General features: G+C 61.2%; 3 protein-coding genes across 4 annotated transcripts; 1 reads left to right on the top strand and 2 right to left on the bottom strand.

The window, feature by feature from the left end:
- Positions 1 to 97: 97 nt before the first annotated feature.
- On the bottom strand, positions 98 to 5617 carry GLB1L (galactosidase beta 1 like). Its single transcript, XM_048309604.1, has 16 exons — positions 5371 to 5617; positions 4743 to 4915; positions 4279 to 4429; positions 3996 to 4056; positions 3649 to 3743; positions 3083 to 3263; positions 2902 to 2960; positions 2629 to 2750; positions 2411 to 2451; positions 1991 to 2109; positions 1790 to 1864; positions 1622 to 1711; positions 1376 to 1489; positions 960 to 1091; positions 410 to 625; positions 98 to 332 (listed from the first exon to the last, which is right to left on the bottom strand). Exons 1-16 carry the CDS (start codon positions 5422 to 5424, stop codon positions 114 to 116), a joined length of 1902 nt encoding a protein of 633 aa, XP_048165561.1. The 5' UTR covers positions 5425 to 5617; the 3' UTR covers positions 98 to 113.
- Positions 5574 to 8585, top strand: STK16 (serine/threonine kinase 16). 2 transcript variants are annotated; one of them, XM_048309607.1, is made up of 7 exons: positions 5574 to 5713; positions 6911 to 7130; positions 7203 to 7336; positions 7411 to 7531; positions 7606 to 7701; positions 7770 to 7891; positions 7972 to 8585. In XM_048309607.1, exons 1-7 carry the CDS (start codon positions 5652 to 5654, stop codon positions 8108 to 8110), a joined length of 894 nt encoding a protein of 297 aa, XP_048165564.1. In that variant the 5' UTR covers positions 5574 to 5651; the 3' UTR covers positions 8111 to 8585. The 2 variants fall into 2 exon arrangements, with proteins under 2 accessions (XP_048165564.1, XP_048165562.1); XM_048309605.1 differs by lacking the exon at positions 5574 to 5713 and adding an exon at positions 6062 to 6179.
- Positions 8586 to 9116: 531 nt separating this feature from the next.
- Positions 9117 to 13513, bottom strand: LOC125328603 (tubulin alpha-5 chain). Its single transcript, XM_048309524.1, has 4 exons — positions 13407 to 13513; positions 11590 to 11812; positions 10900 to 11048; positions 9117 to 10711 (listed from the first exon to the last, which is right to left on the bottom strand). Exons 1-4 carry the CDS (start codon positions 13407 to 13409, stop codon positions 9740 to 9742), a joined length of 1347 nt encoding a protein of 448 aa, XP_048165481.1. The 5' UTR covers positions 13410 to 13513; the 3' UTR covers positions 9117 to 9739.
- Between the last annotated feature and the right edge of the window lie 1472 nt (positions 13514 to 14985).

Here is a 14985-nt window from a genome sequence, read left to right as displayed (position 1 = left end):
AGCTCTGCCTGTCTGTTCCAGGACCTGTGCCACTTTCCTTAGCCCCTGTGCTTCATCATCCCCCTGCCATCTCCACAGCCCCAGTGAGAGGCGAGGCCAGTGCCCAGCAGTGTTTACTCTCTGGCTGAGGTGCTGCGGCCGAGTGTCCTGTTAAAAAGGGGTCTGTCAAGGAAGAGCAAGAGAGGAGTGGGAGGTGCCCCTTCCAGCTCCAGCACTGTAATATTGTTGGGGCGGCCAACATGCAGCACCGAGCCAGGCACAAAGAGGGTCTGCTGGGGCCCACGACGGGTCCAGTACCGGCCCAAGTTGAAGCCATTTATCCACAGCAGTCCCTGGAAGATAATGGAGGTAGGACTGAGCTGTGTCCTGGTCCACCCTTATCCCCTTTCCCAGTTATGCACTGCCTTACCTTGCTCCAACCTGGGAACTTCACAAAGGTGTCCCAGGCAATGCCAGGTGTCTCAAAGGTCCCAGTATAGAAGGCTGGCCCCACTCTGCCCCCACTGCTTGATTCTGGCAGGGCAGCATGGGGCCAGCCTTGTTGGACTGCAGTGTCTATGGCCAGGGGATAGATTAACCAGTTGCTGAGAGGCCTGGAGTTCAATGACAGGTTTCCCAGCAAGCCCTGAGATGGAACAGTAGGGAAAATGAAGCAGCAGCACCTTCCACAGTCAGGACACTTGGCAACCCCAGGGCATGTTCCCCTTGCAGCAGTAAAGGTGGGATGGGATCCCCTCTTAAGAAGCAAAGGGGCCTGGCAGCTGTGGCAGCATAAATGGGAGAGGGGTGCCAGTCTCTGAGCCCTATCTGGAGGTTTGAAATGAAAGGAGGACCAGGGAGCAGGACTGGGAGTGGCCCCACCAAGGCTGGATTCTGTCTCAGGTGGCAGTAGAAGGGGTGTTTGGTCACATGGGTTGCCAGGCCATCCCCTCTGGAGCCTCAGGGCCCTCTCCCCTTACCTTAAAGTCACTGGTGTTGGCCCCGAAGCTGATCCTGCCCATGTTCTCCAGGAGTATGTCCAGGGTGTCCCCTGCCCTGCCCGTTACATGCAGCGTTGTCTGCCCGTCCCGCTCCAGCGTTCCCTGGTACTCCTAAAGCCACAAGGTCACTGCTGCTGGCCCGTGTTCAGATCCCACCACCCCCAACACTACCAGCAGGCACATAGCATCCTGCTGCCAGCCCCACCAGAGCTAAGGCTGCTTTCTGCCCCCAAAGGGGGCAAATTTAGGCCCGAAAGCCACCCCACAAAGGCTCAATGTGGTTGTTAGCACCCTGGCTGTCTCCAAGACCCTGGCATGGCACAGCCCCACTGCCAGCAGGTCCCACAGCCCTCTGAAGCACTGTCCCAGGGACTGGTGTGCTCCCACAGCCTCACCTTCTGCAGCATTACGTAGCCACGGTCACAGATGCTGTGGGGAGGAGCAGCCAGCGTGGCTGGGTCCGGGACATCCCAGGGCAGCTGTGTGTGGTACACCACAAAGCCATGGGCCTGCAGGACACAGCGCAGTGGCACAGGAAGGGAAATGGGGCTGGAAGTGAGCTCTGCTCCTCTGCCCCAGAGCCAGGGCCAGGCAGACAGGAGCATCTCATCAAGTGTCCCCCACTACACCCAGCCTCTCACCTGCTTTAGGGCCTCAAAGGGGAGAGGGAACTGGCTCAGGATGGGCCCGGAGGGGCATAGCACATCCAAGACATCCAGGAAGTCAGCATACTGCCAAGAGAGGGATGGGTGCTGGCCAGTTGAGCAGTGCTATGCTGGGGCAGTACAGCCTTCAGGACAGGCACTCACCTTCCGCAGGGCCACCCAGCCATAGGCATACTTGGGGGTGGCAGGTGGCATTGGACCAACTGGCAGGGGCTGGAACTGAACAGCAGACTGTCAGCTGCCCCCCAGGGCAAGCAGGGAGATGTCCCTTGCTGGTAGCCCCTACTGTCCTGGCACAAGCAGCAGTGCCCAGTACTGTCTCCTTCTTCCTGCCAGGTTCGTTACCTTGCTGATGACCATGCGAATAGCAAACAGCTTCTCGGTGGGGTCTCCTGCCTCTGACAGGGGGGCATCGTAGTCATAGCTAGTAGTCACTGGTTTGTACTGGTCCTTGTAGTCAGCACCTGGCCAAGGAAGTGATGTGAGCTGGAGGAAGGGGCTCTGGCACAGCCCAGGGCGTGGAACCTAGCCCCAGGCTGGCTGCAGTGCAGTGGAGAGGGGCATGACCCAGAACCGTGAGCCCCTGCACAGGGACAAAAGGAGGCCCCAGGAGAGGACAAGCTTGGGTTCAAGGGCCCTTGGCTATGTGTCAGCCTGCCCCATGGGACAGAACAAGAGCCTGAATCAGGCTTCTCAGGAATGGTCAAGGAAAGCCCCCCAGCCCTGCAGTGTGCCCCTCCCTCCCTAGGGCAAGGCTCTACTCACCGCTCCAGTAGGCAAAGTTTGTCCCTCCATGGAACATGTACCTATGATACACCCCAGAGAGCCCCGTCAGCACCCCTACAGATCCCACAGGGGCTAACCAGGCATTTCCCCTTCCCTCCTGCACCCACAGGCCCTGCTGGCCTGATCCCCATGGGAAGAAGGCATGAGGTGATGCCCACTCCCCTGCTGGCTGTGCCCTCTGCCAGCTGACTACTTGCATGTTGACGCTGGCTCCCAGCTGCAGCATGTCCTCCAGTCCCTGGGCCACCCACGCTGCACTGGTGCTGGCATGTGCCTCGCCCCAGTAGTCCAGCCAACCTGTGTAGTACTCAGAGTTGACCTGGAGGAGAAAGGGACTGTCACCTGCCTGGAGCTGGATGTCAGGCACATCCTCCCTGCTCCCTGCACCCTCTTTGCCTTGCTGCCCAGTGCCTCTGCCTCCCCAAAGCCATCACAGGTCATTCCCCCCACAGCATCCAAGCCAAGCTCACCAGGGGCCCCTTCGGTTCCACGCGGCGCTGGGCACCAAATGCCTCTGTCACATTGGATCCTGCGGAGGCGGAGAGAGGGAGGTTTGAGCAGGACAGAGAAGGAACCCATATCCTCTCTCCTCCTCCTCCTCCTCCTCCTCCTCTTCCTCCTCCTCCTCCTCCTCCTCCCCTATAGGGGTACCTGGCCCAAAGTCGACGGTGGCATAGAGCCCCTGCAGGGTGCCACAGCGCAGCTCCTCCTCCCGTGTGCTGTCAGTGGTGAAGAGCAGCACCTCGCTCCCCAGCAGGGCCCGAAAGGAGCCCAGCAGATGCCATAGGTATCCATGGTCGCAGGCATAGTAGCTCCCATATTCATTCTCCACCTGCAAGCAGGGCAGGGGCTGGTACCCAGTGTGCACATGGGAGGGTTGCATACAGGTCCCACTGCCCACTGGGGTGAGCACCCAGCTCCCCTCTCTCCTCTGGACATCATCACATGTCCTGACAACACCCAGGTGGGTCCTGAGCATAATCTTCCAGTCCCACCATGAGCTCCAGCTCTGTCAGTGTCCCTCAAACCACAACTGGGGTGATGGCAGGTACCTAAGATTCTCAGACCTTGGATTTAGATCCAGGTCCAGAAGTTGGGAGGGATTTATCTGAGCTTTTCTGGGTAAAGTCATTGTGTACAGGATACAGGAGGCTTTTTGGGGCGAATCCAAAGATGACCCAGAGCAGGGCAGAGGACTGGGTCTCACAGCACCTTACCTGCACACTGATGATATTCCCCCCGTGCTGGTACAGGTGTGGCTTGATCTTGGGCAGCAGGATATGGAGCCAGGAGTCCACAGCTGCCAGGTAGGCTGGGGGAAAGAGGGCAGCTCAGCCTGGCTGCAGCATCCACCCCAGCCCACCTGCAGCCAGCCTGCAGATGGAAGACAGAGCAGATGGGGCAGGGTCAAGCAAGATGGGGAAGTGGAGGTGGGGGCTCCCAAAAACTGGAGAAGATGATGGGAAAGACCTCACATGAGGAGCTGGCAGGTGTGTGGAGAGGATGCCAGGACTGGCACCAGGCTGTAAGGACATGGTGGCCAGAGCCCTATGCTGAGCCTCACCGGGGTCAGAAGTGCGCAGGGTGATGTCTGGTTTCCACAGCAGCCAGGCAGGCAGGCCGCCCTGGAGAAACACACATGGCAGAGAGGGAGGCAGAGAAACTGCACAGCAGCCTGGGCCCCCACAGAGCTGAAATCAGCCGGTGCAATGCGGCCTGTGGGGCAGCAGCCTGGGCACGGCAGGCATGGCACTGAAGTCAGCGTGACAGCCAGAAGGGCCAACCCTGCTGTGCCCTTCCCAGACCACCCATCACCCCTCTGTGCCAGGCTGGGGGCTGAGGCTCACCATCTCCCACTCTGCACAGATGTAGGGCCCTGGCCGGAGGATCACCAGAAGTCCCAGCTCAGCTGTCAGGTCCAAGAAGGCTTCCACATCCCGGTTCCCAGTGAAGTCATAAACTCCTGGCAGCATCTCGTGGTAGTTCCAGGGGACGTAGCTGGGATGAGAGGGGAGATCAGCATGCAGAGCTAAGGGCACGCCAGCACGACAGGGAACCATCCCACCAGCTGGTCCCTCTGCTTCTGGGCACTGGCTTGCAGACTGAGCTGAGTCTGGCAACTCAGGCTGAACTGGAAGTAGCACACACTCATGCTTGTGTCTGGCAGGGGTGACCTGGGGGTCACAGCCAAGTGCAAGTGTTGGTCCTTGCTCCCTGTGGTCAGACAACACCCTTGTCTCTCTTCCTACTGATCCCAGAAGCCCCGTGGTGGCTGTGGGCTGTGCCCCGTCAGGGTTGTGCCATGGCTTACACCTGCACAGCGTTGAGCCCGCTCATGTACATCTTGAGCAGCCGGTCCCTCCAGGCAGGGCGCGGGACGCGGGCATAGTGGATGCTGCCCGAGATGTAGCGGAAAGGGGCACCGTCCTTGCGGAAGCAGTTGTGTTCGTAATCCAGCTGGAAGGAGCGTGCCGAAGGGGAGGCCTGCAGGAGAGAGGCAGAGCTGGAGGGCTGCAGAACTTCCCCAAGCCCAACTGCCCCCTCCCACAGGGCTTCTTAGGACAGGCACTGATGGGGCTGGTTCTTGGAGGAGCCCGCCCCCACAGTGGGTACCGAACTGTCCTTCCGGGACAGGAGCAGGAGGGATGAGCCGGGCAACCTCTGGTGATGGCTCTTCCCCGCTAATCAAAGACCCGGCGGCTGAGCTGGTGGCATTTGGGGGGACGGGTGCTGCTGGGGTGGGTGTTGCGAGGGCATGCAAGAGCTGGGAACGCAAGCGGGACATTGGGGCGGGACATGGGCTGCTGCAGGAGGGAGCCATAGCATGAACAGCAGGGAGACCGATCGGCAAGCAAGGCAGATTCCGGAGGCGTCCCACCGGATCCTTCCCACCTCAGTCCTGTGCGCTTCTCCCAAACTTTCCACCCTTGTTTGCTAACCTGCGTGTGCAGGAGCCCCGCTGCCAGCAGCAGGGCGAGGGCCGGCAGCGCCATCCTCGCCGGGTGCTCAGCAGGCCCGGGATGGGGGACGAAGCTGGACGTGGACACCACCACCACGTGATCCGAGAAGGCTCTTGGCCAGCGCCGGGCGCTTCCTTCTCCCGGTCCCAAGTGCAGGCAGCTGGAACAGCCGGGGCGGGACCACGGCAAAGGGGTGGGCGGTTCGATCCCCAAGGTCTGGCCCGCCGCACATCAGCCCCCGCAAAGATCCCCAGCAGGGGATGCAGGCGGCACAACGCCGCCCGAGCCAGCTCCGGCCGCGGGCACATCCCTCAGCGGGGTGGTGAGTGACAATCAAAGTGAGGGGGTGAGGAGCCTCATAAAAGTGTCACCACCAAGCAGAACCCTTCCATTGAGCTCAGCCCGCTTGTTCCATCAGAGAGGTGGTGATGGAAAGCTCGGCTGCAGCTCCGATCGGAGGGCTGCTGCTGCTGAATGAGGGAAAACGTCCCCGGGCCGAGGGCTAGAGCTGGTGACAGAGCTGGTGGCAGGGGTGTCGGGAGGTGCCTGAGGACAGGACGAGTCCGCTGCAAGGAAGAGGGACCCCGGAACGCCGGCCGCGGCGGAACCGGGCAGCGGGAGCGGCGGCGCCCCGCCCGTCGGGTGACGGGGAGGGTGACGCGGCGGGTGACGCGCGGCGGCGGGAGATGACGCGGACGGGCGATGGGGCAGACGCTGTGCGTCTGTTCCCGGGGCACCGTCAGCCTGGGGGGAGCGCGGTACCTCCTGCTCCACCGCCTGGCAGAGGGGTGCGCGGCGGGCTGGGGCGCGGGGCACTCGGGCGGGGCTTTCCCCGTGCTCCGGGAGGGATGCTCGGGCAAGGGGGATCCTCGGCCCGAGAGCGTGCTCGGGCGTGCGGGGGATGCCCGGGCACGGATGTGCTTGTGTATGGGGGATGCTCGGGCATGGGAGGTGCGCGGGCCTGGGGGTGCTTGTGCAGTGGAAGTGATGGGTGTGGCGGCCGTGCATGGGAGATGATTTGGCATTGGGGTGATGCTCAGGCATGGGGAGATGCTTAGGTATGGGGGGTGTTTGTGCATGAGGACATGCTTGGGCATGGGGGTGACGCTCAGGCACAAGGGATCCTCGGGCAGGGTGGGGAGATGCTTGAGCTCAGGTCACGTTGGGGCTTGGGAAAGTACTTGGGTTTGGTGAGGGATGATGCTTCAGCATAGGTGTGCATGGCAGGTGATTCTCATGCTGAGTGACAGGGAGAGGTTGCCTGGAGCCATGGGAGTGGGGATGAAGTGGTTGCCTGGAGCCATGGGAGTGGGGATGCTTGGGCTAGTGAGGTTTTTCATACAGAGAGGGGATGCTTTGGGTTCCTGGCAGGTGCCTGCAAGGTGGGGGGATGTGCATACCTGGGGGATTCATGCTGTCCTCTGTCCCCTTCCCCTGGGTGCTCATAAATGAGAGTGGGCACAAGGCCCCAACACGGATGTCACAGCCCCCAGTCCATGCCATTCTTGACTCCTTGCAGGGGCTTCAGCTATGTGGACCTGGTGGAGGGGCTGCGGGATGGGCGCTTCTACGCCCTGAAGCGCATCCTGTGCCATGACAAGGAAGATCGCCAGGCCGCCCTGCACGAGGTGGAGATGCACGGCCTCTTCGACCACCCCAACATCCTGCGCCTGGTGGCCCACTGCATGGTGGAGAAGGGTGCCAAGCACGAAGCCTGGCTTCTCCTGCCCTATGTGAAGGTGAGGGGGGCTTTCCTGGCTGCCCCACCACCCTGGGAGCAGCAGTGGTGACCAGCTACTTGTGTTTGCCAGGGTGGGACCCTCTGGAGAGAGGTGGAAGCACTGCGAGAGAAAGGGACCTTCATGCCAGAGCAGCGGATCCTCCTCATCCTCCATGGGATCTGCCGTGGGCTGCAAGCCATCCACAGCAAGGGCTATGCACACAGGTGAGGGATGGCAGCACTGGCTGGGGGGATTGGCAGGGGCCCCAGTGGGCATTCGGTGATGTCCATCCCCACAGGGACCTCAAGCCCACCAATGTGCTGCTGGATGAGGATGACCAGCCTGTTCTGATGGACCTGGGCTCCATGAACCAAGCTCGCATCGAAGTCAACAGCTCTCGGGAGGCCATGGCTGTGCAGGTGGGTGGCTGGGGACATCACCCTGCCAGCCTGTCCCTGCTTCAATCCCTTCATCCCTATCCTCCTCTCTGCAGGACTGGGCTGCCCAGCGCTGCACCATCTCCTACCGTGCCCCCGAGCTCTTCACAGTGCCGAGCCAGTGTATCATAGATGAGCGTACGGATATCTGGGTAAGGATCCAGCCCTCTTGCCCCCCCGTCCCACAGTGCAGGGCTGCACTGACACCACCACGCTCTAGTCCCTAGGCTGTGTGCTGTACTGCATGATGTTTGGAGAGGGCCCCTATGATGCCATCTTCCAGAAGGGTGACAGTGTAGCTCTGGCAGTTCAGAACCCCCTCACGTTGCCCTCCACAACCAGGTGAGGGGCTGGGGAGGTTCCCTGGGTGGCCCCCTGTCCTGTGCACCACATGGGTCCTCCCCTCACTGTCTTTTTCTCAGGCACTCGGCTGCCTTGCAGCGCCTGCTGTTCTCCATGATGACAGTGAATCCCCAGGAGAGACCCAGCATAAATGAAATCCTCCACCAGCTGGAGGGGCTGCAGCCAGCACCAGCGGGACAGGACACCACGCAGATCTGAGCCCATCCCATTCCATTGGTGACGCGTCCTGAAGCTGAGCCAGGGGAAAAGCAGCTGCCCTAATCCCTGCTGCTGTGCAGACCTGTTGCAAAGGGGATTGATGCCCTGGGGGAGAGCTGCTGCTCTGTGATGGAGATGTGTTGGATTTGGAGTGTTCTGTGCCCTGGATGCTGCTGCCTGGGCCTTGGTCTGTGTCCCTGAGCTGTGGATATGTGATCTGCTGCTAAACATGGGTCCCTTGCCAACTGCTACCTTCCCTAGAGGTGGCAGAAGAGGATGTTGTGGGACCCCTCCTGGGGATGGGAGTCGCTGTCCTGCAGCTCTGTACCCCAGGAAGGTTGCTCCTGCCCAGGGCAGAGCTGCGGGCCGGATCCGGTGCTGTGCTGGAGGGAGGCAGAGGGCCCCAATGCCCACTCTGCCACTGCTCTTGGCACTGATGTTGCCTTGTGTTTGAAGTAAAGTATGTTCTTGCGGAGGTGTGGCTGTGTCCCTGTCTGCAGGGAGGGGTCCTGCTGGGGCATGGGGAGAGCAGGGCACGCTGTCTGGGTTAAGCAGCCAAGCATTGCTGAGGGGAAGGGCAGCAGAGGCCAGCCGAGGCGGCACAGCCAGAGCATTAGCAGTAAGCAGGGAAAGTTAATCCCTGGCCCCAGAATGCTCCTATTGGGAGCTAACACAACTCTGCAGCTGGAGCCAGACACTGCTGTTCAAAGCCTCTGGAGCTGGGCACTGCAGGACAGGGATCAGCACAGGCAGGCAGGCAGTGGCAGGGGTACAGGCAGAACTCCTCTGCTGCCTGTGAAGAGGGAGGTGGATGCCCAGACTGGGAAGCTGCCAGACCTTGGGAGGCAGGAGCAGTAGCTCTGCTCTGATGGGGGTAAGCAGAGTGTGGGGACAGCACAACCACCCCAGCACTGAGAACACCCCCAGCCCAACAGGCAGCCTTGGCTGCAGGGGCTCTCTGGGCTACCCATGAAGAGGGGGTAAAAAAAGAGATGCAGACAAGCAGTTTCACAGGGAGCGTTCCCCTCCTTTAATCCTCTCACCACACACAGCAGTACAGCAGCCGCGGGGGTTCGTGCCATGCTGGGTGCCATTGCAGGGTGCACCCACTGCACCAGAGCCAGGCACACCCCTTGCCCTCTACTGTGACTGCAGGGGCAGGGGTGCCAGATTGCTCCCACTGCTGCAACCACTATCTTTCCAGATGAGCCCACCTATCCTCAGGCTGCACATGGGGAAAAGACCTAGCAGCTGTCATCCTTTTCTTGCTCAGACGAAATCTGCTCTCCTGAGCTCCAGGATACAACATGGGGCCATATATCACATGAGGAAGCGGTACCCACCCCTGGCTGAAGCAACGAGTGGGGTGGGATGTGTGCCATGGCACCAGGGACTAGACCCCAGGGCTCTTACCTGCACAGGGAGCAAGCTGGAGCTGGAGCAGAGCACTGGGAGGAAGCATAGCAGCACCAGTAGCAGGGCTGAAGCACTCACCACACACCTGACCTGGCAAGAAACCGATACAGCTGGGGGGATACTGCGAGACACGGAGGCTCGGAAACGGTTTATTGCAAAGGGTTTGCAGGTAACACGGGTAAGGAGCACGGTCCTTTTTTGGCTGAGGCTTCTCTACTCCTCACCCTCTTCTTCATCCTCATAGGAGTCCAGGCCCACTTCCTCGTAATCCTTCTCGAGAGCGGCCATGTCTTCCCGCGCCTCAGAGAACTCCCCTTCCTCCATGCCCTCGCCCACGTACCAGTGCACGAAGGCGCGCTTGGCGTACATCAGGTCAAACTTGTGGTCCAGGCGAGCCCAGGCCTCGGCGATGGCCGTGGTGTTGCTCAGCATGCAGACAGCACGCTGCACCTTGGCCAGGTCCCCCCCCGGCACCACTGTGGGCGGCTGGTAGTTGATGCCCACCTTGAAGCCTGTGGGGCACCAGTCCACAAACTGGATGCTGCGCTTGGTCTTGATGGTGGCGATGGCGGCGTTGACGTCCTTGGGCACCACGTCCCCGCGGTACAGCAGGCAGCAGGCCATGTACTTGCCATGGCGAGGGTCACACTTCACCATCTGGTTGGCTGGCTCAAAGCAGGAGTTGGTGATTTCAGCTACCGACAGCTGCTCATGATAAGCCTTCTCTGCGGAGATGACAGGGGCATAGGTGGCCAGGGGGAAGTGAATGCGAGGGTAGGGCACCAGGTTGGTCTGGAACTCAGTCAGATCCACATTCAGGGCTCCGTCAAACCGCAGGGATGCTGTAATGGATGAGACAATCTGGCTGATGAGTCTGTTCAAGTTGGTGTAGGTTGGCCGTTCGATGTCCAGGTTCCGACGGCAGATGTCATAGATGGCCTCGTTGTCCACCATGAAAGCACAGTCTGAGTGCTCCAGTGTAGTGTGGGTGGTGAGAATGGAGTTGTAGGGTTCTACCACAGCAGTGGAGACTTGTGGTGCTGGGTAGATGGAGAATTCCAGCTTGGACTTCTTGCCATAATCAACGGAGAGTCGCTCCATCAACAGGGAGGTGAATCCAGAGCCAGTGCCCCCTCCAAAGCTGTGAAACACAAGGAATCCCTGGAGGCCTGTGCACTGGTCAGCCTGTGGAGGGAGATGAGAGATTGCTCCGAGATACATTTCTTTGTGACAGTCTGGCTGTCCACAAGTACCTTCAGGACCTGGTCTATTCCTGTCTTGGTCAGCTGCATATCCCTCCCAGGGCACTGGGCAGCTTGCTGGATGATAGACCCCAGTCCAGGAGGACACATCCCCTCCCTACAGTCACTTACCAGCTTACGGATCCTGTCCAGCACTTGATCAATGATCTCTTTGCCGATGGTGTAGTGCCCACGGGCATAGTTGTTGGCAGCATCTTCCTTGCCAGTGATCAGCTGCTCGGGGTGGAAGAGCTGGCGGTAGACACCTCCCCGAACCTCATCTAGGAGAGAACAGGGGCAGGTTGAGCCCAGTGGAGGCTGATGGTTTGAGCCAGCTGCCAAGCAGACAAGTGGGTGCTAGCAGCCATCCCTCACCTTGGCTCCGCCTGCCAGTGGCATGGCCAAGGACCCATACGTCAGCAAAGCCAACACCAGCATCAGGTTTCTCTGGCACCAGAAGGTGGCTGCCACCTCCCTGCACAGCTCAGCTTCTCCCACCCACCGAGCTACCTGCCCATAGCACAGCAGGAGCTGCCATGCCGGTTGGGCTGGTTTCTCTCTGTGCACATGTGTACAAGCACTGCTGACTCTAGGACACTTCAAGAACAAAAGCAGGTGCTCAGGTTTGTGGCTTCTCCTGGGGGAAAAAAAGGGCCCTTGGGTCAAACTCAGTGCAGGATATTGTCAGCAGACCATGAGCACCAGCTGCCTGCTACCCATCCATGGGGGCACCTCAGGCTGTGTGAACTCCAGGGAGCATCCTACAACGGCTCATTCCCAGAAATAATGACCACTATCACTGCCCAACTAGGGTACACTCACCAATCACCGTGGGCTCCAGGTCCACAAAGATGGCCCGTGGGACGTGCTTCCCAGCCCCAGTCTCACAGAAGAAGGTGGTGAAGGAGTCATCCCCTCCGCCGATGGTTTTGTCGCTGGGCATCTGCCCGTCGGGCTGGATGCCGTGCTCCAGGCAGTACAGCTCCCAGCAGGTGTTGCCCATCTGGACGCCGGCCTGGCCGACGTGGACGGAGATGCACTCGCGCTGGGGAGGGGGAAGCAGGGTCAGATCCTGGCACAGCTCTGTCCTGCCTGCTCCAGGGAGTGGTCTGGTGCCAGTGCCACACAGTCACCCACACTGGACCTGCTCTGGTCAGTGGCCCCAGAGAGCACATTTTCCTTTGGGTGACCTCCTACATGACCCTGAGGGGTCCCCCATAGCTGGCGTTGCCCTCAGTCATGCACAGGCACCATGCCAGATCAAGAGCCAGCTTTGGCATCCCTCTGGCCCCTGCCCTCACTGGGGGCCACCAGCACAATGGACTCTGGCTGGGCCTGTCCTCCAGCAGTATGTGGAACAGAGCCTGGCCCAGCTACTCTGCCTGGGTCCCTGCCAGCCTCAGCCCCTTCCCCATGCGACAGCAGTCCAGTGCAGGGCTGAACTGACAGGGGCACACATTTAACCCATGACAGGCAATCAGCATGGGGAAACCCCTCTGCCTGCTGCTCCAGAGCCAGATAGGCACTCAGTATCATGGGGTGAGTGGCCTTGGAGATGCAAGGGTGGTAGGTGGCAGCCAGGTAACGGCTGGCAATGAAGACCAGCAGTTTCTGAGGCAACATAGACTCCCTGGGCTACACAGTCCCAACCCTGTGCTGCAAAACCCATGTTGGCAGAAGTGCTGAGGAGCAGGCTGTGAGCTGGAGATGTGCCTCCTGCGCTCCAGCATCCCTTCTCTGCTGTCCCTGGCACCCCGCCTCAGCTAGTCCTAGCATCCTTGTTTCACTATTCCGGCATCCCTGCCTCCCCAAGCGGGACACCCCGACTCAGCCTCGGGGTCCTGGCGCAATCCGCTCTTGCATTCCCAGACTGCACAGTGCCCTTAGCCGCGATGGGGTCCGTGCCCCGGTCCAGCGCCGGGGTAGGACAAGGGCTCCTGCTTCCCGCGGGAGGGCCAAGGGCAGCCGCAGAGAAGGAAGGGAGGGCAGCTGGGGGCAGGGTCCTCGGTAGAGCCCGGTCAGCGCTGCGGCGGACAGAGCGCTGCGCTGCGCCTTCTGGCACGGCCCCGGCCCACTCCTGAGCCGCTAAATATAGACGGCTCGGGCCCCGGGCGAGGGCAGCGGCGACTGCCCGCTCCGGAGAGCGGCTCCAGCCCGCTCCGCCGCTGCCAGACGCCCGCGGGTCGAGACTGAAGGGACGGGACCCCCATACCCGTTCCCCGCCGCCAGCCCCGACGGGGCGCTCGCTGCCGCGGGGGGAGCCCCGCCGAACGCCCAGCTCCGGCCCCCGCTGTCCGGCTGGCGCCTCCACCCCCGGCAGCTGTTCCCGTCCATCCCCGGCCACCGCTCCCCACCGGAGAGGTCACCCCGCTCCATCCCCAGCGCCCCCCCGCGCTGCGCCGCCGGCGGCAGGGGGAAGGGGGGGGCAGGCACCCCAGTGCCGGTGGCGGCGGCGGGGGGGACCGGGCGCTGGGGGCGCGGCTGCCCCCGGGCAGGGGCCGATAGGGCTATCCAAGGTCACGGCGGGAAGGAGGGGGCGCATCGCGACGGATCCCGCGGGCACGGTGCTGCGGGGGGACTGCCGGGGGGCTGCCGGGCGCCCTCCCCGCCGCCGTGCCCGCCTCCCGGCCCGCACTCACCATGTTGCGGCGGGCGGTGCGGGCTGTCCCGGCGGCTCTATGCGGCGGGGCTCGGCGCGGAGCTGCGGCTGCTGCAATCCCCGCCGCAGCGCTCTCTTATAGATGGGAGGGGCTTGCTGCCGCCACGCCCCCTTATTTCGGTACACTTGCATGCGGGGAGAGAGTACCCCCTTCGGGGGCCGCAGGAGCTTGACGGGGCCCTCCCGGCTGCGGAAGAACCCCAATGTGCGGGGCCCGCAGCTGTTCTCCCTCCTCTGTCGGGAGGGAGGCGGGGGCATCCGGCCAGGCTGCCGGCAGGAGGCCTGGGGACCAGCCCTCAGGGGTGACAGGCAGTGCTGAGCCACCAGCACCGGAGGCAAAGCAGGTAGAACAGCCCCTAACCTGCTTTGCTACCAGCTCCCCCCAGGGATCTGGGGACACCCCGAGTCCACCTGGGCCTCTAGGACAGGAGAAAGGAGGAGAAACACGGTAGAGACACGTATCAGACTCAGGAGCCCACTTTTGCCCCCCAAACCTCCCTTTGCCATTGATGCTTTGGGAGGCTCCAGGCAAGGTTTGCCTTTCTCTCCTGGTGGGGACAGACAGGCAGTGCTGCACAATCCTGTGAGGCTGCAGATCTGCATGACAAATCTGGGCTGCCAAAAAAGGGTCATTGCAGCCTGCTTGCTGTTAATAACTTGTGACTACATTCAGAGCAGCAGCTCTCTTTGAGCCCTGGCCAGCGCAGCCACCCCTGCCAAGGCCAGGGCTGATCCTGGTACAGAGGATGCCTGGACCATCAGCCTTGAACGCTGCCTGAGCAATGAGAGGGCTCTGCCTTTGCTGCCAGGGCCTTGACTCACACAGCAACCCCTCCCTGGCCATGGGGATGGATGGGCCTCTGCTGCTCAGCAGCATGCCAGAAGACACTACTGTGTCCCTTGTCCAGGACAGAGGTGCAGGATAACTTTTAGAAAAAGCTATAGGACACAATTCCAAGTCCTACATCCCTCTGTCCACAGACAGTAATGTCTGTGAAGACACAGGGAGATATCAGCAATGGAATTACTCCTGAAGAAGCAGATTCCCTCCTTTCCCCACAATCAGAAAAGACATGAGTGGATCAGACCAGCATCTGGTGTGAGGGGCAGTGACTCCAGCCCTGGCATAGCAGCAGCAGCAGGCACCACTCAGTCTGAACATGGCACTCCAGTAACAGGCAAGCAGAGCAGTGCCAGCAGCCCTGCGCAGTGGGATGAGCATCTGGCTGCGCTCCAGCAGCCAGGGCTGGCCCCCACTCTCCCCTCCAGCTGACACGGGTGCATGTTGGGAGGAGGAGGGCAGGGGAGGACAGCCCCTGTGGGTCAATATAGCTGGAGCATTAGTGGTAAGCAGGGAAAATTAATCTCTGCAACCAGCACACTGGATAATGGGTAGCAGAAATCTCCAGTTTGCAGCTGGAGCCAGGAGCTGATACTGGGACTACTTACCACCAGGCAGGGCAGTGAGTGGACTCAGAATGGGGACAATGCAGAAGATGATCTGGGCCAGGTAGAGTGGGGCCACATACCCCAGGGGGAAGACAGAGCATTGGCAGAGC

Source organism: Corvus hawaiiensis, chromosome 7 (genome assembly GCF_020740725.1).
Source record: "Corvus hawaiiensis isolate bCorHaw1 chromosome 7, bCorHaw1.pri.cur, whole genome shotgun sequence".
NCBI classification, from domain to species: Eukaryota; Metazoa; Chordata; class Aves; order Passeriformes; family Corvidae; genus Corvus; species Corvus hawaiiensis.
This window is presented reverse-complemented; position numbering and strand designations above follow the sequence as displayed.

What these genes read in the sequence shown, in the direction of transcription:
- GLB1L (XM_048309604.1), bottom strand. Translation starts at nt 5,424, where the DNA reads ATGGCGCTGCCGGCCCTCGCCCTGCTGCTGGCAGCGGGGCTCCTGCAC. An exon ending in CCTTTGAGGCCCTAAAGCAG is followed by an intron (nt 1,490 to 1,621) that starts GTGAGAGGCTGG and finishes TGTGTCCTGCAG; the next exon opens with GCCCATGGCTTTGTGGTGTA. An exon ending in AGTTCCCAGGTTGGAGCAAG is followed by an intron (nt 333 to 409) that starts GTAAGGCAGTGC and finishes ATTATCTTCCAG; the next exon opens with GGACTGCTGTGGATAAATGG.
- STK16 (XM_048309605.1), top strand. Translation starts at nt 6,094, where the DNA reads ATGGGGCAGACGCTGTGCGTCTGTTCCCGGGGCACCGTCAGCCTGGGG. An exon ending in GGGAGGCCATGGCTGTGCAG is followed by an intron (nt 7,532 to 7,605) that starts GTGGGTGGCTGG and finishes TCCTCTCTGCAG; the next exon opens with GACTGGGCTGCCCAGCGCTG. An exon ending in ACGTTGCCCTCCACAACCAG is followed by an intron (nt 7,892 to 7,971) that starts GTGAGGGGCTGG and finishes TCTTTTTCTCAG; the next exon opens with GCACTCGGCTGCCTTGCAGC.
- LOC125328603 (XM_048309524.1), bottom strand. An exon ending in CCTGGAGCCCACGGTGATTG is followed by an intron (nt 11,049 to 11,589) that starts GTGAGTGTACCC and finishes GTTCTCTCCTAG; the next exon opens with ATGAGGTTCGGGGAGGTGTC. An exon ending in TGGACAGGATCCGTAAGCTG is followed by an intron (nt 10,712 to 10,899) that starts GTAAGTGACTGT and finishes CTCCCTCCACAG; the next exon opens with GCTGACCAGTGCACAGGCCT.